Source organism: Pungitius pungitius, chromosome 17 (genome assembly GCF_949316345.1).
Source record: "Pungitius pungitius chromosome 17, fPunPun2.1, whole genome shotgun sequence".
Classification (NCBI taxonomy): Eukaryota; Metazoa; Chordata; class Actinopteri; order Perciformes; family Gasterosteidae; genus Pungitius; species Pungitius pungitius.
The window spans coordinates 17100941-17124078 of NC_084916.1; the positions used below are offsets into that span (position 1 = coordinate 17100941).

A 23138-nucleotide genomic window follows, 5' to 3' on the forward strand; every position below is an offset into this window, starting at 1 on the left:
TGTTTTTGGAGTTATGCTTATTGAGGGATGTCAGTGACTGCACTCATTACTATTATGGGATGCGCACGGGGGTGGGGGGGGGGGGGGAGACCTGAGCGTCTCCTTGGTAACCACGGTTGCTATGGAGGGGGTGAGGTGTAGTTGTGGGGGGGGGGGGGGTGCATGGAGGAATGGGGAAGAGACTGTAGCAGAGGGAGGGGGTGAGTTGACTATTATGGTCTGTACGTTGCAAGGTAACTATGCAGAGTGGGGGAGGGGTGACTAAAGTGTGTGCGCGCGTTTGCGTGTGCGTGTGTGGAGCGGGAGGAGAGGAGGAGGAGGGGGGGGGGGTATTATGGGATGCCTGCCCCCTGATCTCTTTGTGTGTGTGCGCGCGCGCGCGGGGTGTGTGTAGTGTGCGAGGGGGAGAAAGAGGAGACGGCGTCGTGCGCACACGCTGCCTACACACAAGAAAACACGGAAATATATTTAAATTGTATGTATACCGTTACCTTAACTTAAAAAGAGCGACCCAAGTATTGATTGATTGACAAAGTGCGCTCGGAGTTACTGGGCTGCTGTTTGTTTGGAAGAATCTAGTTGTGAGTATATCTCAGTTTGGTTTTTATTGTAAAATATCCCCGTAAATGGGCTGGAGCCGGTGAGGACGGACCGGGTCCGAGGGCCCGGGGAACCGGGCTGTTACGCGGCCGGGTTTAGTGTGCAGCGCCGGCTCTGCTTTCTGTCTCTTTTGTGTGTGTGTGTATGTGTGTGTGGGTATGGTGTGTATCGTCTCCAATCTGAACCGGCTAGCACGCATGCTAATGGCACGGAAACTAACGACTGAGGCAAGATGGCATGTGAGCCCGACGCAGAGATGGAGGGCGCTAATCGCTCCAACTTCACAGCCGCATAAAGTTCAAATGCGTCGCCTCGAGGAGTCCACGCGGCGGGGCGTTTGCGGTGTTTTTATGAATCATCTTCAAGCTGTTAAAATATTCACTTCCGTTTGCTTTTCTTCTTTTTTTTTTGTTTGTTCTTGTTTCCCTTGTTGGAACCTGGCCCGGCTGCCCTCACCCCGACGACTTGGGACGGACTCAAGAATCGGGTCGGAACTCTGGATTATCCGACAAACACAACTTTATTTAGTTAGCTAAACTGTTAGCTAACTAAATCTGAAGTTTTCCTGCCGTCCGCTATGTCTGGAAGCGAGGATGACAGAGATGACTACGCAGCCCCCGAGGACCGGTTAATGCACGGTAAGACCGGAGCTCATTTGTTAGCTCAAATTGCTAATGTTACCAGCGGTGGTATGCTAGCATCAGCAGATGTTTTTTTTTACATTCATATCAATCACGTTTCGTTAGCAACACGCTAGCCAAATGCTGCTAACTACCGGGTAGCTAATGCTAGCGGCAACAATAGCCAACTAGTATGTTGTTGTTTTTTTTTAAATTGGCTTCGCGTTGCTGCTTAGCAGCTTTTTTTTCGTAACAAACAAATATAATGATAAAACAATTCGCCGTGTTACCGCACACCGCGTTTGTCCGTGAGGTCACGCCGGCTCCACGGCGTGTTTCCCGGGGCCTACGGTTAGCCCGCTACCGGCGTTATTTACGTGTTCGATGACAAGATGGAGGCAGCCAGTTAGCTTCGGAAGCTGGTGGATGACGTTCCGCAGCGTTTCCCTCCTCATGGCCGGCTGTGTGTGTGTGTAAGGAGGAGGGGGGGGGGTACAAATAATACAAGGTAGTAAGAACAATTCTCGCATCAGATTTATCTCACAAGACACGCAGTTCCGACACAGACTGAAACAAAACAGCGTTTCATTCATCTCACAGCACGTATTGTGAACGTGTTGCTTAAATCCATCGACCCGCCCGTTTACGGCCTCGGATGCACGTCTGTTTCTGGCATCAGATGCTGGAAGAAGTACACATGAACACAAACATACATATTTTTTAAGTAAATGTTCTGCAATCCAAATCTCACTGAAATGCAACAGTGTGAGTGAGTTCCGTGTGTTCAGATTGTTCCATTTCAGGATAAAATTGACTTAAAATAATGGATCCAATCTCTCTTGTTCTCTTCAGCCAAAGCCGAAAAGCCACGTCTTAAAGTGAACTTCTTTCAGTGACACGGTTTCATCTGCAAATAAAAAATATCATTTGCAAGTCTTTGTTTACAAGCGGTAATTGAACCTCTTCACATTTATGGCTTTTGTTAATGTTTAACCTGAAGAAAGGCCTCCTCTGCTCGCTCCAGCGTTGGCTTTAATTTCGTGACCGCATCCTCTCTCTGGTCTACAGCTCAGGGACAAACGTCATTTTAGCCGTAACATGCTTTTTGTAAAACTGGTTGATGCAAGAAACCCAAATCCTGCGGCGGAGCTCTGGGTTTGCCCCCCATCGCCACACGCCTCGTGGTCTCCTCATAAGGACACTGAAGAATTCCTCCCATTTTTAAGACCACCTTCCTGACCAGGTGCATGTTAGTGTTAATGATAGGAACAGTCTCTGAGAGCGATGTCACTTCACTGGCGCCTTCGGATGCCCCGTCGTCCCAAAACGCCGCACTGGGGGACCCTCTGTCACCAGGCCCGAGAGGGAGGGTAAATTATAACGACTTATCGTTGTAAATTACAGTCTTGACCGCTGTGCCCCCCCCCATCCCCAGTAGCCTCGTAGCTCAACCCACTGGCTTCTCCTCCTCTGGTCTCGGGGCCATCTAATCACAGATAAACGGGTTTAAATGTCATTTGACACCACGTTAACGCGGGTGCAGCCTGGCGGTGGGACGTTTGAGTCTCTTTCACTTACTCGCTGGTCTCTATGCACAAAGGGAAAATGTGGCATCCCGATAGATTGAAAAGGGAAGACGCTCCATCGATGGAGCGTCTTCCCTTTTCAATCTATCGGGATGCCACATTTTCCCATCGACGAGTCTCTGACGGGACTCTTGTGTGGAAAATGAAGGGGGAAAAAAATATCTGCTGAAAGGGTTTTTGTGTGCAGCGGGATACGCATGCCCGCAGCTCGTCGTGTCCCTAACCGTGAAAATGCTGATTCGCAGACGACGAGGACGGCGAAGTCTCCGAGAACGAGGCGCCGAAGGTGAAGAAGAAGAAGAAGGCCAAGAAGAGCAAGGAGAGCAAAGGCAGCAAGAGGCGGTCGCGCAGAGAGGTAAGGAGCAAGGAGGCAGAGTGGCGTCACTTTCATATCCTGTGACCCCGATGACGTGTCGGGTGGAAACCAGACCGAACTCGTGACTCGACACGCAACCGCGTGCAGACTTTGATCTTCTTCTCGTGTCGGGAAAACGCCCGACAAAGCCGAATCCTAAAGCTCTCCTCTTCCCCCTCTTTTCCTCCTCAATGTGCACGTTGAATGTCTGCACGATGTCTAACTCCCTCTGAAGCTGCTGCTGTGAGTCTCAAGGTCGCTGGGGTTTTATTTCTTCCCCCCCCCCCCCCCCGTTCAAGATCAGCCACTGTGTTCATGTTTGTCCCTGAAAACAACACAAAGCTTACACCTCATTGGTCACAGCTCCATGTGGTTAGCATGCTAGCCACCTAGCCTCTCGACCACCCTGCGTGCTTTTTTTAATTAATAATTGCTTCTGCAGACCTTAAATGAAACTATGATCACGTTCCCAGGTCTGGTAAATCTCCGACATTTCACCTTTCAAGCTTTTTTTCAGATGATCTGTTTTCAATGTGGAACCTGCGTCTCGATGTCATTCCCCTTTTTGCCTGTGAAACGTCTGGCGTTGCTAACCGTTGTCCCCGGGGGACCTCGTTGCAGGAGCTCCCCGTCAGCTCCCCGGAGCCCATGGACATGGTCGGGGCGGAGGGGGGCCACGGCCAGCACTCGGACAGCGAGGGCAGCGACTACACGCCGGGACGCAAGAAGAAGAGGAGGGGCAGCAGCGGCAAGGAGAAGAAGAGGAGCAGCTCCGGGGCCGAGAGGAGCAGCTCCAGGAAGAAGGAGAAGGAGAAGGAGCCGGAGCCCGAGGAGGACGACGACGACGACGATGACGACGACAGCTCGGTGAGGAAAAAAAACCCGGCCGGCTCGAGTGAAGCTTCTCGGCGCCGTGGACCGCCGCTGATTACGCCCTCAGCGTGTGAAGAATGAGGCAGGAAGTAGTTAGAGACCCATTTACGGCGTAATCAGGCGGGAAAGGTGTAGTGGCGCTCGCGTGATTGTGGAATCTAATCAAAAACCACAAATTGCAAACGGTTAATGGCGACGGTCGCTGACTGGATTTTGACTTTGAGAGACGCTTCGGAGGTCGTGGGGTCAACTTCATGAAGATCACTTCTGCCCACATAGAGCGTTTGAGAGGGACGCAGTTTGAGGGGTTGTTGCTATTTGTCCATTGATTTATAATAACAAAAACCACCTGCAGATTCTCGATCTGGTTCTTTTTGGATGGTTTGGACGCTGCTGTGTGCGACATGTGGTGAAGCTCAGGTCAAAGGTCTCTCCTTTACAGCCATATGCCAACTTATCGATAACAAGGAAACCCTCTGGATGTTCCTCTGAGGCAGGTCTGTGATTTGGAGTGGAATGGACATAATCTTGAGCTTTCTGCATAGTCTCTGTGGATTTGAGAATCTACTTCTCTCTGACGGCCTCTCCGGGCTCTTCTGGACTGTTTCTGCAGCCCCGTTGTGCTGCTGGAACGGAGTCGCCGCTGCTTTGACTGACAGAAACGCGATATGAGAGATGGTTAAACAAAGCGCGTGTCTGGTGGACTGGGGAGACCCGGCGACCAATAGGGAGCCTCGTAGATAATTGTGTGTGTGTGTCATATACTGTTACCATGGAAACCCTGCTTAGCACCGCAATGCGCCTCTTGACCCTTTTTTTTTTTTTTGGTAAACACATTTTTGATTTGTTTCATTGTTGGAGCCGCCTTCAATCCGTCTGAAGCAGGTTTTTTTGGTGGGGGGGGGGGTTGGTTGGTCCCCTGCTCGGGGCCTTTTTTTTAGACTTTAGTGTCGATAAAGCTCCAATCTGCAAAGATGTTGTTTTATTGGTCAAAGTGATGACAGTCGGTGTAAAATCCATCGCGTTTGATGCAGGGATTAATCAATTAGTCCAAATCTATAAAAGGATGGACAGAGTAAAACTTCTATCAGTTCCCAAAAGGCGTGTTTCTGCTTTTCTTTGTCTTTTTAAATCAGAAAACTGGATGCTTGTGGTGCATTATTTGCTATTTATTATTTGGCCGATTAACCTGCAAAGAAAAGGTCAGGTTTACCTTTTGTTTGTTGAATTATTGGCCTTAATATCATATTTTTATAACTCGCCCGTGTTTTTGATTCTTCGTTCATGCTGTAAACATCAAGTTACACGTTTGGGACTCGTGACTCCCTTAAAAACACTCAATACTCCTTTTACTTTGTTTATTTGTTTTACATTTGCCCCCCCCCCCCCCCCCCCCCCCCCTTATTCGCTGATCCTTGTCAGGTGGATCTAATAAATCATGAAGTTCAAATATGAACTTGAAACAAATATGATTTGTAATAAAAACAGCAAAAAATAATAATGTGAGTGATTATTGCAAAAATCATAGTCAATATTATTTTTGTCACTATTGATCACTATAAAATCAAAATCAGATATTGAATATTTTTGGTTAAACTAACGCTTGAAGCCTCCTGGGCGACTAGTGATCAATTTAATCAATCAATGAGCCGCCCGGTTCATTATTAATTCAGACGTGTGTTTTTTTTTTTATTCCCTGTGCTACATGTAAAATGGGGGCCGTCGCCATGGGAACCAACGCATCTTTGACCTAGAGATAGCAATCTCAGTTCCTGGGATGCAGTTGGAGGTTTTTTTTCCCTCACAGCCTCAGTCGTCTTTTATTGATCTTCGTCCCTCTGATGAAGCTCACCGTTTGTTTTTGTGTTTTTTTTTATTTATTTATTTTTTTAAGGAGCCGAAGTCGTCGTCCCAGCTGCTGGATGACTGGGGCATGGAGGACATCGACCACGTCTTCACCGAGGAGGACTACCGCTCGCTCACCAACTACAAGGCCTTCAGCCAGTTCGTCAGGTAGAGGACGTTCAAATGGGAATACTTCATCTGATTGGTTCATGCTGAGTAATCACACCCCCCCCCCTTTCCCGTTAAGGCCCCTCATCGCCGCTAAGAACCCCAAAATCGCCGTGTCCAAGATGATGATGGTTCTGGGCGCCAAGTGGCGGGAGTTCAGCACCAACAACCCGCTGAGGGGGGCAGCTGCCGCCAACGCTGCCCTGGCCACCGCCAACGTGCCGGCCGCGGTCGACACCATGGTGGCAGAGGTGGCGCCGGTTGCCGTGGCTCCGCCGCCACCGCCCCCGGTGGAAGCTCAGCAGCCGCCGCCGCCGCCGCTACGCAAGGCCAAGACCAAGGAGGGGAAAGGTACGGCGTGGTCGTTGCTCATCCTCTTCTTCTCTTACCTGTGACTGACGCTCTCCGGGTCGGTGTCGGCAGGTCCCAACGCCCGCAAGAAGTCCAAACCCACACCTAAACAACTAGAGAAGAAGAACAGCGCCAAGACGAAGAAGGTGGCTCCTCTCAAGATCAAGCTGGGGGGCTTCAACAGCAAAAGGAAGCGCTCGTCGGTACGATCCACCTCTGACCGCCTCTGTCTCTCCTCGCGGTTACAAACTGTTAATTACACAACGAGTGTGTGTCTGTGTGTGTGTTTCCGATGGCGCAGAGCGAGGAGGACGAGCCCGAAGTGGACAGCGACTTTGAGGACGGCAGCATGAACAGCGTCTCCGTCTCCGAGGGCTCAAACAGCCGCAGCAGCCGCAGCAAGAAGAAGGCCTCCAAGAGCAAGCCCAAGAAGAAGAAAGGTACTTGTGTGTTTCTCTCTCTCCGGTGGCGTCTGTGGGAGTAGAACCCGTCCCGGTGAGTCAGACCTCTGCAGACGGAGCCGGCGGAGGGTTCTGGTAACGAGCGCGTGCCGATTGGCGAACACACACACAGGAACACACACACACATTAGTCACTGGGCCGGAGTTATATTTAGAAGGACGACATCTCGGCCTTGAGCGTCATCCTCCTCATCGTGATGGACTACGCGGCTAAAAGAGCTCAAACACACACACACACACACACACACGTTTGACCTGCTTGAATCAGGGTCTTTTAAACTGTATTTTGGTTAGAAAGAAAGAATCCTTTATTTTGGGGACATTGTTCTCTGCGTTCCACACAGTGGGAGCAGTGTGCTTCTACTCCACGCGCCATGGAAATGTACATAAATATCCGTTACCGAAAATTCCCACAAAAATGTCAGTTTCTTGCCTAAAGTGTGTCGCTGACGAGGGGAAAAGAGGCGACAAACCTCGACGGCCCGTCTGTAGAGGCCCTTAAACGACGCACTTCCTGTTTCTGATGTGACGATTTCCCCCCCGCCCTCTCTCCCCCCCCCCCCCCCCCCCCCCCCCCCCCACTGACGCCCAGAAGCAGAGGACGGGGACGGCTACGAGACGGATCACCAGGACTACTGCGAGGTCTGCCAGCAGGGCGGCGAGATCATCCTGTGCGACACCTGCCCCAGAGCGTACCACATGGTGTGCCTGGACCCGGACATGGAGAAGGCCCCCGAGGGCACCTGGAGCTGCCCGCACTGTGTAAGCAAAGGAGGCCCCACGAGGTCTGTGGAAAGAAGCCTCAGGAGGACCAGCACCAGGGATCCTTTAGTTCTTTAACCGTCACAATATACTTTAGTAATTGTCATCATTTTGTATCCGAAGTCCTCTTGTTCAGATTGAACTTTGCTTTTCTCCGTGGATTGACGTAAACTTTACTAATAATACAAATTTTTACTGTAAATAAACGTTTTTTTTTCTCCCTGTGGAGGCCTGAGAGAGAGAGCTCCTTTTAAAGATGTCCTTCTCTTGCAGGAGAAGGAGGGCATCCAGTGGGAGGCCCGGGAGGAGGCCTCGGAGGGCGAGGAGGACCTCGGCGACACCGGAGACCCGGAGGAGGACGACCTGCACATGGAGTTCTGCCGGGTGTGCAAAGACGGGGGCGAGCTGCTGTGCTGCGACTCGTGTCCCTCGTCCTACCACATACACTGCCTCAACCCGCCGCTGCCCGAGATCCCCAACGGGGAGTGGATCTGCCCCCGCTGCACGGTGAGGGGGGGGGGGGCTTTCACTCCTTCATCCAGGGCATATTTGTGCTCATTCAGCTCGACTGTAGAGGGGCTTTCTCTGGATTTTTTTTGATGCCACATTAGTAGAATGTCTTGATCTCAAAATAATGAAGTAGTTTGTAGTCAAACAATTTATGATTAATCAAAACACTTAAAATAAGAAAGTGATCAGCAGTTTGAACAATAGCTTAAAAATAATTAGTTGCATCATAAACTATTTTCATTCTTAGTTAATATTAATTTATTGCTGTAGTGTATCTTTTGCAAAAAATTCAGTTGTATATTTTGTCTGAATAAACTACCTTTATTTGGGATAAAAGGGATAAATGTCAGCATTCCCCCCCCCCTCCAGTGTCCATCCATGAAGGGGAAGGTCCAGAAGATCCTGACGTGGCGATGGGGAGAGGCCCCTCCTCCCACGCCGGTGCCCCGCCCCCCGGACCTGGCGGCCGACGCCCCCGACCCCAAGCCGCTGGCGGGCCGTCCGGACAGGGAGTTCTTCGCCAAGTGGTCCAACATGTCGTACTGGCACTGCTCCTGGGTCACCGAGCTCCAGGTGTGTGTGCAGAGAAAAAACAACCCCCCCCCCCCCCCCCCACAGGAAGACCTCCTTGCTCTCTAACCCTCTTCCTCCTCCTCCAGCTGGAGCTCCACTGTCAGGTGATGTTCAGGAACTACCAGCGGAAGAACGACATGGACGACCCGCCGCCCATCGACTTCGCCGAGGGCGAGGAGGACAAGAGCGTGAAGAGGAAGGCCAAGGACCCCATGTACGCTCAGCTGGACGAGAAGTACCTCCGCTTCGGCATCAAGTTCGAGTGGCTGATGATGCACCGGATCATCAACCACAGGTCCGCTTCACCCGGCCTCTTCCTGTGGTCTCCTGGGTTTCTTTGACACAGGTGGATACGATGATATAACGACCATGTTCTGAATGTTATGTGTTTCCCAGTGTGGACAGGAAGAATAACATCCACTACCTGATCAAGTGGAGGGAGCTGCCCTACGACCAGGCCACCTGGGAGGCCGACGACATGGACGTGCCCGACTACGACACCTACAAGGTGCAGTACTGGAACCACAGGTGAGGCCACGCCCCCCTTTTTGTATCTCGCCGGCGGTGATGCAGATGTGCGTGGCTGCTTTTGCTCATCTGGGGCCGCTGTTTTTTTTTTTTTTTTCCAGGGAGCTGATGATGGGAGACGAGGGGAAGCCGGGGAAGAAGATCAAGGTGAAGGGACGAGTGAAGCGGCCCGACCGCCCCCCCGAGAACCCCGTGGTGGACGTAAGTTGAAGTATTTGAACGTTTCTGACTTCCTGTTTCAGAGGAGCAGCCAGTTACCCGTAACCCTCACAAACGCAGCAATGGTCACAGAGAGACTTCAAAGCCAATAAAAAGCCAGCGATGGAGGCTGGATTATTGGGGAGGGAGACGTTCGTGTTGCTTTTCTCACCTCTTTAATACTTTAACGTCACCTTCCACCAGCCCACCATCAAGTTTGAGCGGCAGCCGGATTACCTGGACAGCACGGGGGGGACGCTGCACCCCTACCAGCTGGAGGGCCTCAACTGGCTGCGCTTCTCCTGGGCGCAGGGCACCGACACCATCCTGGCCGACGAGATGGGCCTCGGGAAGACGGTGCAGACGGCCGTCTTCCTCTACTCGCTGTACAAAGAGGTAAACACACACACACACACACACACACACACACACACACAGAGAGACACACACTCACACACAGCAACTATACACTCTTTTGTGTGTAGACATGATTTATAGATTTTTTTTTTCTTTTCTCAAGCTTAGCAAAAAAAACTTTCGGTTTTGTTCTTTATTTCCTGATTTTGATTAATTGATGTTTGATTATGTTTGTGTGAGGACTTTTTTTTTTTAAATGCGTTTTGGGCCCGGGAAGGGGGGGGGGCGCGCTCCATGTGTAGCCCTCCTCTGATTGGCCGGCAGTCTTCCAGCCATTTTGTGTAAATCAGGTGAATTCTGACGGCATTAAGTTCAATCTCATCCGGTAAACGAGGCCCCGGTCATGTGAGCGGCTGCCGCCCCCTAGAGGACGGAGGCCAGAATGCACTTCCTGCCCGAGGGTCTTCTGCAGGCTTTTTTTAAAAAACTTGATTTCAAATTTTCTTTTCTCCAATTTCATGAATTTGATTATTTTTTTCAGCATTCTGCTGTAAATGCAATATCTGATGTTTGAAGACATCACGGATGATTTTTATATTTAAAATTGTATATAACTGTATAAATGTGTATAAAGAAGAGACGATTTACTTATTCAAGTTGATAATGAGATAATTGTTAATAAGATTTTGTCTGTAAAAATATCCCTCTTGCATGAAATTAATATTTATTTAATAATAATTTTTAATGAATTCTGAGCCTTTGGTGTGTGGGTCTCACTTTGGTAACGGCTCAAAAAAGAAGAGATTTCCTAGTTTTTATTTATTGGTTTGAAACAAGAATCACGGTTCATCGCTGTGAAATAATTTGAGTTGACCCCCCCCCCACAGGGCCACTCCAAGGGGCCGTTCCTGGTCAGCGCGCCGCTCTCCACCATCATCAACTGGGAGAGGGAGTTTGAGATGTGGGCCCCCGACATGTACGTGGTGACCTACGTGGGGGACAAAGACAGCAGAGCCGTCATCCGAGAGAACGAGTTCTCCTTTGAGGACAACGCCATCCGAGGGGGGAAGAAGGCCTCCAGGATGAAGGTGGGACGGAGCGCAACAATCTACGGATCTAGTTGACCTAACAGACAAAGGCTAACATCATGTATCCCCCCCCCCCTCGCCCCCACAGAAAGACTCGTCGGTCAAGTTCCACGTCCTGCTGACGTCCTACGAGCTGATCACCATCGACATGGCCATCCTGGGCTCCATCGACTGGGCCTGCCTGGTGGTGGACGAGGCCCACAGGCTGAAGAACAACCAGTCCAAGGTAGGCGGGACCAGGAATGGATTCAAGCGTTCAATATCTTCAGAATTGTTTAAAAGTTGACCACAGGGGGCAGAAAGTGCTGATTAAAAAAAAGATAAAGCATGGAAAGACTAAATCTAAGATTTATCGTTTTGAACTCTGCTGCTGTGGTTTTTCTCTTTTTACTCAATCAGACGGCTTCATGAACCGTTGGAATAAAACGCTTCTTAAAGCGTCTGGACTGAACTGAAGCTTAAAACATGTTTTGTTCCTCCTGTAGTTTTTCCGGGTGTTGAACAACTACCCCCTGCAGCACAAACTGCTGCTGACTGGAACGCCCCTGCAGAACAACCTGGAGGAGCTTTTCCACCTGCTCAACTTCCTCACGCCCGAGAGGTTCAGGTACGTCAGCACCTTCTCTCCTCGAGGAAGTGTGTTCTGCACTGGACACTCATTAGAAGAGTCTCTGTATGATCTTCAGGGTTCAGGATATCCAGTGATTCAAAGAAAATAAGCAAAGATGATTTTGTGTAAACGAGAACGTAATAAAAGCCAAACATCCCGTCTCGCTCCTCAGTAAGCTGGAGATCTTCCTGGAGGAGTTCGCCGACATCGCCAAGGAGGACCAGATCAAGAAGCTGCACGACATGCTGGGTCCGCACATGCTCAGGAGGCTGAAGGCCGACGTCTTCAAGCACATGCCCTCCAAGACGGAGCTCATCGTCCGAGTGGAGCTCAGCCCTCTGCAGAAGTCCGTCTCTCTGGTTTTAGAAAGCAGGGCCTTTGAAAGTCAGCCTTCAGAAAGAAAAGGAATTCACGTGAGGGTTTTTTTGTGTGTGTGGCAGGAAATACTACAAATTCATCCTGACGAAAAACTTTGAGGCGCTGAACACCAAAGGAGGAGGAAACCAGGTTTCTCTGCTCAACGTGGTGATGGACCTGAAGAAGTGCTGCAACCATCCTTACCTCTTCCCCACGGCCGCCATTGTACGCTCACAGCGCCGCTATCGCAAGGAAGCACTTTCCCCACAACTCACAAAGCCTAACAAATGTTTATTTGGTTCAAACAGGAAGCGCCGAAGATGCCCAACGGGATGTACGACGGCAACTCGCTGACGAAGGCCGCCGGGAAGCTGACGCTGCTGCAGACGATGATGAGGAAGCTGAAGGCCGGAGGTCACCGGGTGCTCATCTTCTCTCAGGTGAGAGGCCGGATGTTTCTAATGAGTAAAGAATTGCCTCGTGGAACTATAAGGTTGTAGAAGAGTTGTCAGCTTCTCCTAAAACGCCATCTCCCCGCTCCTCCTCCTGCAGATGACCAAGATGTTGGACTTGCTCGAGGACTTCCTGGAGAACGAGGGCTACAAGTACGAGAGGATCGACGGCGGCATCACCGGCGGCATGAGACAGGAAGCCATCGACCGCTTCAACGGTGAGACCGCGGGCGCCGCCTGGCACTTCTGACCCCTCGGCTTCCAGGGCGCTAACCCTCTCCCCCCCCCCCCCAGCGCCCGGCGCGCCGCAGTTCGCCTTCCTGCTGTCGACGAGGGCCGGCGGTCTGGGCATCAACCTGGCCACCGCCGACACCGTCATCATCTACGACTCCGACTGGAACCCCCACAACGACATCCAGGTGCGCCGCTCGCTTCCCCTGCAGGACACCTGGACCCGCCCCAGCAAGTCAAGCAAGTGTAATGCTTTGCTGTTTGTTTACAGGCCTTCAGCAGAGCTCATCGTATCGGGCAGAACAAGAAGGTGATGATCTACCGCTTCGTCACCAAGGCCTCTGTGGAGGAGAGGATCACTCAGGTAAACGGGGCCTCTCTGGCAGGAAGGGAACCGCCAAGATTATTTATTATTTACTTGAAGGCTGTTTTTATGCCAACAACAATTTTCTGTCCAGGTCGCCAAGAAGAAGATGATGCTGACTCACCTGGTGGTCCGACCTGGTCTCGGATCCAAGACGGGCTCCATGTCCAAACAGGAGCTGGACGACATCCTGAAGTTCGGGACGGAGCAGCTCTTCAAAGACGAGTTCGACGGCGGTCTGGGTGAGTTTTTTTTAAAAAGCGCAGTGATGAAGATCAGCGGCCTCTTGAGTAGTGTGATGTGCTCATGACTGCGTGTGGATGTCCAGGTGAGAACAAGAACAAGGAGGAGGACAGCAGCGTCATTCACTACGACGAGAAGGCCATCGACCGCCTGCTGGACCGCAACCAGGACGCCACGGAGGACAAGGAGCTGCAGAGCATGAACGAGTACCTGAGCTCCTTCAAGGTGGCTCAGTACGTGGTCAAAGACGAGGAGGAGGAGGTGAGCGACCGAGACAGCGCTTTAGAACCTCTCCCCCTTTATGGCCCCTCTCCAACCCCGTTGTGTGTCGCTGTTCCCCCCCCGCTCAGGAGGAGGAGGTGCAGCGTGAGATCATCAAGCAGGAGGAGAGCGTGGACCCCGACTACTGGGAGAAGCTGCTGCGCCACCACTACGAGCAGCAGCAGGAGGATCTGGCCCGCAACCTGGGCAAAGGCAAGCGCATCCGCAAGCAGGTGAACTACAACGACGGCTCCCAGGAAGACAGAGGTAAGAATGGAGGTAATCTTTGCTTTTTTATTACTCCTCTTGCAGACTGAGTGCGTTGAATTGTGTGGGTTGTCTGGGGTGTTATTATTATTATATATTTTTTAAATTTTCACCCTTAAAAACCCCACTGAATATTTGTCCCATCTGACTGCATTACCCACAATGCACGGCGCAGAACTGCCGTGGCCTCGGCCCGTTTGGCGCGAGGAGGAAAAAGACGCAGAAACAGGATTTTATAATATTCACCACTTCATAACGTTAAAAAAATAACCACACGCAGCCCAGACAGAGTGAATGTTGGATTAGCATCAAAAATATCTCCCTGACTCTCGACTCCCATTTGACAAAAATAAATGTCTCTTGCTTCCATCTCGAAGCCGACTGGCAGGACGACCAGTCCGACGGCCAGTCGGATTACTCTGTGGCGTCCGAGGAGGGCGACGAGGACTTTGACGAGCGATCGGAAGGTAATTCGACGACGTTAAGCTCAACGTATGTTTTCTGTAGTGTCCTGGTCTCCGAGTCGCGTCCCTTATTCGCCGCCTCGGCTTCTTCTCCGCAGCCAACTCCCGCCGGCCCAGCAGGAAGGGCCTGAGGAACGACAAGGACAAGCCGCTGCCCCCCCTGCTGGCCAGGGTGGGAGGCAACATCGAGGTGAGACCCTTTATCCTCTCGCTGCATCGACCCCCCCCCCCCCCCCCTCCTCCTCTTAAAAAGTACCTGGAAAATCAAACCCTGCCCCCCCCCACCTCTCTTCCCCCCCCCAAGGTGTTGGGCTTCAACTCTCGACAGAGGAAGGCCTTCCTGAACGCAGTGATGCGTTATGGGATGCCCCCCCAGGACGCCTTCACCACCCAGTGGCTGGTCCGGGACCTGCGGGGGAAATCTGAGAAAGAGTTCAAGTAAGAGACGTCTCCGATGTGGATCCACAGTGTCTCCGTGCTCGTGTGTCCTCACGCTCCCCGTCCCCCCGCAGGGCTTACGTCTCTCTCTTCATGCGTCACCTCTGCGAGCCCGGCGCCGACGGGGCCGAGACCTTTGCCGACGGCGTCCCCCGGGAAGGGTTGTCGCGGCAACACGTTCTCACGCGCATCGGCGTCATGTCGCTCATTCGCAAGAAGGTAAAAAAAAAAACAGCTCTGCTTTGGTGTTTTGACTTTAGATGATCGGGTAATTTAGGGTTTTTCCGTTGATATTTAAGTTCTCGCTTTGCCCCCCCCCGCGCCCCCGTCATCCAGGTCCAGGAGTTCGAGCACGTGAACGGCCAGTGGTCGATGCCCTGGATGGCCGAGCTGGAGGAGAGCAAGAAGGCGGCGGCGGCGGGTCAGCCCGACTCGCCCGGGAAGACGCCGTCCACCGGCACGCCCGCCGACACGCAGCCCAACACGCCCGCTGCGGGTAAGGCCCGCCCTCCTCGCCGCGCACCCCCCCCCCCAGGGATTCGGCCGGAAACAACTTCATGAGATTTATTTATTTATTTCGTCTTTTCCACAGGTGACGACTCTGCCTCCTCAAAGATGGAGGAGGCGGCGGCGAAGGACCCGGAGGAGGTGAAGAAGGAGGGCGGCGAGGCGGAGAAGAACGGCAAAGAGGTCGACGAGGTGAAGACGCGTTCGAGCGCTCTGCATAGAACCAGGATCTTTTTAAAAATATTTATGTTCTTAACCTATTTACTAAATGTTCTCCTCCTCAGGTGATCGCCATCCCAGATGACGACGAAGACGAGGAGGAGGAAGAGGAGGAGGAGAAGAGCCCGGAGCCGGAGAGCAAGAAGAACGGCGAGGAGCCGATGGAGACGGACGCACCCAGCAACGGGGAGGCCGACAAGGAGAAGCCGACCGAGGAAGGGACCAAGAGTCCGGAGGCAGGCGAGGAAACAAAGTCCACGCCGGAGGCCAAGGCGGAGGGGTCAGAGGTCAAACCAGAGGGCGCCGAGGTCAAAGGTAAAACTCCTCTTTTCTTGAGGAGCAGTTGTTTGTTTCTTTTGGGACATAAGTACATTAAGTATTTATTCCTTTGACACCTTCTTTTTCTTAAATGGGATTTTTCTGTGTTGCAGCAGAAGAAAAGAAAGAAGAAAAGATGGACGTCACGCCGCCTGCAGATGAAAAGAAAGGTGGCGAGCGCGCTTCCTTTGCTCACCTTTGACCTGCAGCCGTGCTTTGCACCCGAGCGCTCTTTTAAATGGCGTCTCCTGTCGTTCCTCCTGCAGCCGATCTGAAGGAGGAGAAGGAGCCTCTGAAGGCGGAGGATGCCACCAAACTGCAGAACGGAGACGGCAGCAAAGAGGGCGGAGCATCGGCCGCCGCCCCCCCTCTCGCCGCCTCCACCACAGCAGCAGTCATCGCTGCCGCCGCCAGCGAGGAGAAGAAGAAGGCAAAGAGCCGGTTCATGTTCAACATCGCTGATGGAGGATTCACAGGTACACACACGCGCGCGCACACACACACACACACACACACACACAGGTGTGTTCACCTGCTGACCCTCCTCCCTCCTTTCAGAGCTTCACTCCTTGTGGCAGAATGAAGAGCGCGCCGCCACGGTGACCAAGAAAACCAACGAGATCTGGCACCGTCGCCATGACTACTGGCTGCTGGCTGGCATCATACAGTATCTTTTTTTTACCTGCCTGTGATTGGCTCTCATGTTAGGGGGTGGGGGGTCTGGGGTGCTAATGGGGATTTGAAGGTGCTTAGAGGCTCAGAGGCAGAGTTGCGCCCTTGACCTCTGCTCAGACACGGCTACGCCCGCTGGCAGGACATCCAGAACGACGTGAAGTTCGCCATCCTCAACGAGCCCTTCAAGGGGGAGATGAACCGGGGGAACTTCCTCGAAATCAAGAACAAGTTCCTTGCCAGGAGGTTCAAGGTACGGTTTATTTCACATATTTTATCTTGGTCAAACCCAACTTTGTCTTATTTGTATATTGCCATACTGACCCCCCCCCCCCCCCTCCTCGTGCAGCTGTTGGAGCAGGCGCTGGTGATCGAGGAGCAGCTGCGTCGCGCCGCCTACCTCAACATGTCAGAGGACCCCTCGCACCCCTCCATGGCCCTCAACACGCGCTTCAGCGAGGTGGAGTGCCTGGCCGAGTCGCACCAGCACCTCAGCAAGGAGTCCATGTCCGGCAACAAGCCGGCCAACGCCGTCCTGCACAAAGGTGAGGGGGGGGGGGCGACACCTTCTGCTGATGTTCCCCGGGAGGATTTTAACGACAACCTGTGAAACCCGATGTGTGGGCGTGTCTTAAAGCGTGATTCTGTGTAGTGACCAGCAGGGGGCGACTCCTCTGCTCCCATAGACGTCTATGAGGAAATGACTCTACTTCTGTGTAGTGACCAGCAGGGGGCGACTCCTCTGCTCCCATAGACGTCTATGAGGAAATGACTCTACTTCTCTCTTGATTTATTCCCTCAGTAAACATTGTAAACATGAGTTTATGGTCTCATTCTCTAGTTTAAAGTCTTCTTCAATGCAGCATGATGTTCATTTAGTGAATGATGGTCCATTTTGGGGCAGGGTTTATCTTGATGCTGTTTATTAAAGAGGATTCAGCACCATTCCTCCTCAGCCCAAATATTGATTAGATTTGATGATCCGTGTAATACATGGTAGAAGAAGATTATTTATCTTCTAATTTCCTTTCAGTGCTGAAGCAGCTGGAGGAGCTGCTGAGCGATATGAAGGCGGACGTCACCCGCCTCCCGGCGACCATCGCCCGGATACCGCCGGTCGCCGTGCGGCTCCAGATGTCCGAGCGGAACATCCTGAGTCGGCTGGCGAGCCGCGGCCCGGAGACGCAGACGCAGTCACAGACGCAACAGGTAGCAAGACAGGAAAAAAAATATTCCCCAAAGCTGTTTCTAGAAGATCTGATGGCTAAGCAGTTTGTGTGTGCCCCCCCCCCCCCCTCCCCCCTCCAGATGTCACAGCAGTAGACTGGAACTCTGCACTTCACCTTGGAGGAAAAGCCCAGCCTCACCTCGACATTCCTGATTGGTGCACAGCAGAATGACGGACAGCGCGCTCAAGCTTGAAGCCACACCCTGTTCTACCCCCCCCTCCCTCCCCCCCTTCAAAAAACAGACTTTAAACAAAAGTTTTTCTGGAGGCTCGAATCCCTTCCCCAAAGTTTGAGGCCGTGGACAGAAAGCTATTTTATTTTTTTCCTCCTTTTTTCAATTTCTGTATTAATATTATTGATATAATGTTATTATTATGGTTTTTTGGGACCTAAATAAAAAAAATAAAAAATAAAAGTGTCAGTGGTAAGTTGGGGGGTTGAAAATTAAAGTCTGGTTTCAATTCTGCGATTTTTAAACTCACTTTCAAATTAATAAACTCATTTCCAAGGCGGAGCTTCTAAAGACCAATAGGAGTTTTTCTTAATTACGCAAACTGGACTCAGCAGTTGAACTATTGATTCTATTTAATATCTAAAATCTCACATTTTACGCTTTAGTAGATTCACAAAGATTTTGCGTTTTCCAGCATAAACCACAGCTGGACATCTGTGTTGCAAACATGAATTTATTGGAATCCACAGAAAAACAAGAAACCTTCCAAAGTTAAATGTCACGTTCTGATTTTATATTCTGTAGAACCGAAGAAGCGTTGATGCTGATTTTCTGACAATCTGGTATAAATATTTTTACATTTTAATATCTACAGTTTACACACGAGTCACATTCAGAGCACAACAAAAAACGGAACATCACATTACAATCTTCATCTTTCCGTGGAAACGCATCAGCTGCAGTACCGCCGCTGACAGCAGGGGGCGACAATCCCGAACAGAACCACAGAAACAACACGACATGCATGAAGGCTAGATGTCTTACAGCGGAGTACAGTCAGCTCGCTCAGACAGAGTACTGTGTTGGTACATGTAGTTTAAATAATACTTGCATACTTATACATCTATATAACATCTAGCCTTCAGCAATAAAACAAAAGGGAAAGAAATCCGGTTACAAATGTTTCAGTTCTCCAATATTTTACAATGAACTATTTAAATTTCTTAAACTAGAAAGATAAACGTTTTTCCTGATCTTGAATTGTAATGAGAAACATCACCTGACTTCATCTTCTGCCGATTCCTTCGGCTTATTGTGACTTTGTGTCAAATTTGGGTAAAAGGAGGCGAAGGATGGAGAGAAGCAGGAGGAGTCAGGTCACACATCACCTCCCTTTGGGGTCATTTTAATATAACTTATAAAAGTTGAGGGTTTCACTTTTTATACCCAGTTCTAATTATTTAAATTGTTGGGTCGACCCCCAAAAAACCTGAAACATTCCGTCAGCTCGGGTCTTCTGCCTGGAGGGAGGTGTTCCCCGAGAGGAGCAGAGGAGGAGGAGCAGAGAAGGAGGAGCGTGTCCGTCCCTGGAGACGCTCAGTAGAAGAAGTACACTGAGGAGGAGGAGAGGAGGAGGTCATGAGAGTTCAAGTGGTGAGACGCCATTTTCTATTCAGATCTATGGGATTATTTAATAATGTTAATGTTAGTGTGTGTGTGTGTGTGTGTGTGTGTGTGATTACTTACTGAAAATGACCCCAAAACAAATAAGACCAACTATTGCCATGATGATCATCATCTGCAAGAAGAACACAAAGAATAGAATCAAGTGGCTGAAATAATCCTTTAATTTGATTCATTGACTTATTTAACGAAAATAAATCCCTGAAACGAGACATATTTATATTATATTTTTGTGTTAGTGAGACTTCAGGCTGAAGGAAATTCTCTAAAACGTATCTCAAAGCATCCGCAGTTTTTGTCAGACAAACAAAAGTAAACATTGTTTCATCAGGGACTATTTTCAGCGGCGTATTAATCCACAAGTGTTGGTTTGAGGGGCCGAGATGAAGAAGCTGCTGTGACTGCAGGGAGTCAGTGAGGGTCCTCTCAAGTATAGAAGGACCAACACGTGTGTGTGTGTTTGTATTGAGGGGAGGGGGGTGGGGGGGGGGGTTACATCACAAATCACAGCTGTCTTTTTAATCCCAGACCGTCACCATAATCCAGATTGGGATTTCTCTCTCGGACTTCCTGGTGGTTTCTCTAACCCTCCCCCGCCTCCCTGAACACAAGCTTCTGATTGGACGATTGCCCCGGCAGAGGCGGAGGAAGGAAGATCAGGGGGCGCGAGGACGAGGGGCAGCGAGGGACAAATATGGCGGCTGCAGGCTGACCCAAGCCAAACTGGACCGAGCCAAACTGAGCCGGGCCAAACTGGACCGGGTCAAACTGGACTGGGCCAAACTGAGCCAGGCCAAACTGGACCGGGTCAAACTGGACTGGGCCAAACTAAGCCAGGCCAAACTGACCCAGGCCAAACTGGACCAGGTCAAACTGAGCCAGGCCAAACTGACCCAGGCCAAACTGGACCGGGCCAAACTGAGCCAGGTCAAACTGAGCCGTCGGCCTCGCTTAGCTGATGAAATCATCCAGAACAAGTTTGAAGGATTTCATCAACGGGACTTCAGGTCCAGCAGGTCCTCAAAGTTCCATCACAGCGAGATGTTTGTTTTTTTGTAAATGGAGGACGTTTCTGAGATGAAATGAAAAGCCCAAACAGCCGTTTGCATCCAAATCAATACGTAAAAGGATTATCGCTGGTACAATTAGCCCATGTTGCACTGATGCATGATGGGAGGAGCCGCGCCCACCTTGCAGTTCTTCCACCAGTACTTGTTCTTCAGCTTGGCGGCGCTGCTCTCGAACTGCGAGGCTCCGGCCTGCAGCGCGTCGGCCCGGTCGTCCAGCTCCGACAGCTTCTGGTCCCTCTCCAGCACTTTGTCCACGTTGACGCGCATGATGTCCACCACCTGGTGGACGGATCACACCTTCACCCATTGCTTCACCGCGCCCCCCCCCCCCCCCCCCCCACCACCACCTCAGTGAAGTCACCCCTCTCACCTCGTCCACCTGGGCCTGGGTCTGCTGCAGGCGGCGGTTGCTGGTGAGGTTGGGGGCCGCCGCCGCGGGGCCCCCGGCGCCGTCGGCCCCCCCGCCGGTACCTGCTGCATCCGGAGTCGACCTGCGGGTCGGGGGGGGGGATGAGTGGGGGGGGAGGTTTCAGATTCAGGCTCAGTTTGTGTTATCGTGATGAAAATGTAAAAAAACTGAATCAGGAATCGTCGCATTTCTACACGTTGGTTCTGTGATGAGTTCTCTATGAACATGTTTATGAAACAACAGAAATACAAGTAGAACTAAACTCATCTTATCAACATGTACAACGGCAATCAGTACTTTTACCTTATTTGAGTTCTCATTTGACAGCTGCAGTTTAAAAGTTATAATAATAATAAAATCATAAACCTGCTTCGTCTATTTGAAACTTTCCACTTTGTGAGACGTTCAAATACTTCTCACTAATATTAAATATTGTACTTTTTATTCCACTACATTCATTTTAAAGCATATGTAGTGTTTGAGGTTTGTGTTACTATTATAGTATAGTAGTATTAGTATATTTTAATAATACTACTGGATGAGAGTTTACTTTGTAGAATAAGTGATCGCTTCCCTCTCAGCTGGAACGTTACGTGTCAACAAAATAAAAAGAAGGTTCGATGCCCGACGAGCGGCTTGTTTTCCAAAAGCTAAATGGAGGAAGATTAGTGCAGATAGAGGCTGAGGGGATGAACGATAAAGCCCCCCCCTCCAAGAGAAACATCCATTTCATCCTCTGTGTGAGCTCTTTTCTCGCATTTTTTGAAGCATTTTCATGTTTTCGTGGTGTTTTAAAGCTGAATAAAATAAAAAGTGTATTTGTTTGATGGCTCAAATTGTTTTTTGTTGTACTTAAATTCATATTTATATTTATATGAATTCATATTCATGTTTATATTGATATGAATTCATATTCAAGTTTTTATTTATAACGACGGTTTCCTTCCAGCGACTCAAACGTTGTAAAAAAAAACCGAAGGTTCCGAATCGAGGAAACGTGGATCCGAAAGAAGAATCCGTGTTTTAAACAAGAAGGAAACTAACCGAACGGAACGACGCGTCAACCCGATCACAAGTGGTTCGATCCATGATCGTTAATCAATTTCCCTCGTTTTACACGCGATATAATTAAAGCAAATAAAGCAAACATGCAGAGTACTCACATCTCAGCGGCAGGAGGATGGAGATAATCTGAGGGGGGAGGGGAGGGGGGGCGGGGGGTGAAAAGAAAACCCTCCCTCACACGCACGCGCTTCTGCTTTATTAGATTTATTGTGGAAATGATTTTTTTGTTTGTTTGACACCTGACCAGCACTGGCCAATGGGAGCCTGACATCGAGCTCTCCCTCACAGGTGCGCAGCAAACATAGACATCAATATTGGACGTTGTCATGGTGAAGTGTCATCACTGTCCCACTCGCATTTACACCTTTAAAGCCCTCCCAACCCCACCGGGTGACATCAGTTCAGTGCCTTGGGGGTCAGGGGTCAGGGGGCGATTCTTTTAGGGGGATCTTTAAGGCTTTATTTGAGTCGTCCTGAACACATTGCTCTGCAACATCGATAGAGATGGAGATGTAAAATATACCTTCTGGTGAATCATATTTTCTGGGCATTTAAAGAAAAATGGATATTTAAAAATAAATCCTGCAAAGTCAGCACATAATATTTCTAGTTTAGTGTGATTGTTCAGTGTCGGTTAGGTAAGCAAAATGCAGGTAAATAGAAGTCATGATATAGTTAAAAGAAAGGTCATAGTATTAGATATAAAAAAAAAATTATACACATATATATATATATATATATATATATATATATATATATATAGCTCCATAGGGGAGTCGGTATGGATCCTCTCAATTCACACGCGGGCATCAGCACACATGTCGAAAAAAGTGAAATAAGGATCACAGCATAAAAGTAGTGAAATCAACTCGGGCTTTATTAGAAATGCCGTTATATGACTTTACTTGACCTGCAATTCTATTATAACGGTATGGAACGGTTGTGGATTCCAGCCTGAGAATCTATGAGAATTGAGGTTGGATTCAAAAGCATCAACAGGTGTGTGGTGGAACAGTGCAGGGAGATAGCAGGAAGGCTGAAGTGTGGAGGATCCTCAGTTCAAACCTGCTCTCTCAGAAGGAGGGTTTGGTTGCAGTCAGGGCTTCAAACTGTGAACTTTCAAACAGTTTTGAGGTTTAATAAACAATCCCAAGGTCTAATATGAGAAACGGACACAATGAGGGATGTGCTTGAATAGCACAAGGGAACAACTGAAGGGCTGCAGGCTCCAACCTGCTGTCTGAGGTTGTGGGTTCATGCCCCTTCATGCAGACACTTCTGCTTTGAAAGAGTTTTGAGTAGCAGTCTCAAGGTTAAATACGAGAAACAAAAATTTAATTTGTGCATGGTGAGGTAGTGCAGCACAAGAGCTGAGGAGCTACTGTCCTTACTCTATAGGTTGTGGGTTCAAGCCCAGTCTTGCGTTTGAGCCTTTGGCTTTACTTCAGGTT

The 23138-nt window shown here is 50.1% G+C and overlaps 2 protein-coding genes across 8 annotated transcripts; one reads left to right on the forward strand and one right to left on the reverse strand.

Moving 5' to 3' along the window:
- The first annotated feature begins 340 nt into the window (after positions 1-340).
- On the forward strand, positions 341-17924 carry LOC119218915 (chromodomain-helicase-DNA-binding protein 4). 7 transcript variants are annotated; one of them, XM_037473695.2, is made up of 41 exons: positions 341-475; positions 1082-1238; positions 3052-3161; positions 3783-4028; positions 5929-6047; positions 6127-6398; positions 6471-6601; positions 6700-6838; positions 7452-7621; positions 7895-8128; positions 8501-8704; positions 8791-8999; positions 9101-9232; positions 9334-9433; positions 9635-9826; positions 10675-10875; positions 10964-11101; positions 11361-11482; positions 11658-11831; positions 11926-12067; positions 12151-12282; positions 12395-12512; positions 12589-12713; positions 12797-12889; positions 12984-13131; positions 13218-13393; positions 13483-13672; positions 14038-14127; positions 14223-14314; positions 14429-14562; positions 14637-14781; positions 14899-15058; positions 15155-15261; positions 15354-15603; positions 15720-15776; positions 15873-16082; positions 16165-16273; positions 16399-16531; positions 16628-16823; positions 17312-17487; positions 17587-17922. In XM_037473695.2, exons 2-41 carry the CDS (start codon positions 1178-1180, stop codon positions 17599-17601), a joined length of 5952 nt encoding a protein of 1983 aa, XP_037329592.2. In that variant the 5' UTR covers positions 341-475; positions 1082-1177; the 3' UTR covers positions 17602-17922. The 7 variants fall into 7 exon arrangements, with proteins under 7 accessions (XP_037329592.2, XP_062414510.1, XP_062414512.1 ...); XM_062558526.1 differs by having other exon boundaries at positions 349-581; positions 15723-15776; positions 17587-17924; XM_062558528.1 differs by having other exon boundaries at positions 349-581; positions 13483-13660; positions 15723-15776; positions 17587-17924.
- Positions 17925-18140: 216 nt separating this feature from the next.
- On the reverse strand, positions 18141-21958 carry LOC119219547 (vesicle-associated membrane protein 1-like). Its single transcript, XM_062558653.1, has 5 exons — positions 21927-21958; positions 20584-20704; positions 20334-20492; positions 19207-19258; positions 18141-19073 (listed from the first exon to the last, which is right to left on the reverse strand). The coding sequence occupies exons 1-5, from the start codon at positions 21956-21958 to the stop codon at positions 19057-19059; spliced, it is 381 nt and encodes a 126-aa protein (XP_062414637.1). The 3' UTR covers positions 18141-19056.
- Positions 21959-23138: the final 1180 nt, after the last annotated feature.

What these genes read in the sequence shown, in the direction of transcription:
- LOC119218915 (XM_037473695.2), top strand. Translation starts at nt 1,178, where the DNA reads ATGTCTGGAAGCGAGGATGACAGAGATGACTACGCAGCCCCCGAGGAC. An exon ending in CAAGCCCAAGAAGAAGAAAG is followed by an intron (nt 6,839 to 7,451) that starts GTACTTGTGTGT and finishes ACTGACGCCCAG; the next exon opens with AAGCAGAGGACGGGGACGGC. An exon ending in TCCTTGCCAGGAGGTTCAAG is followed by an intron (nt 16,532 to 16,627) that starts GTACGGTTTATT and finishes CTCCTCGTGCAG; the next exon opens with CTGTTGGAGCAGGCGCTGGT.
- LOC119219547 (XM_062558653.1), bottom strand. Translation starts at nt 21,958, where the DNA reads ATGTCAGGCTCCCATTGGCCAGTGCTGGTCAG. An exon ending in CATTGGCCAGTGCTGGTCAG is followed by an intron (nt 20,705 to 21,926) that starts GTGTCAAACAAA and finishes CCCGACCCGCAG; the next exon opens with GTCGACTCCGGATGCAGCAG. An exon ending in ACTGGTGGAAGAACTGCAAG is followed by an intron (nt 19,259 to 20,333) that starts GTGGGCGCGGCT and finishes TTCTTCTTGCAG; the next exon opens with ATGATGATCATCATGGCAAT.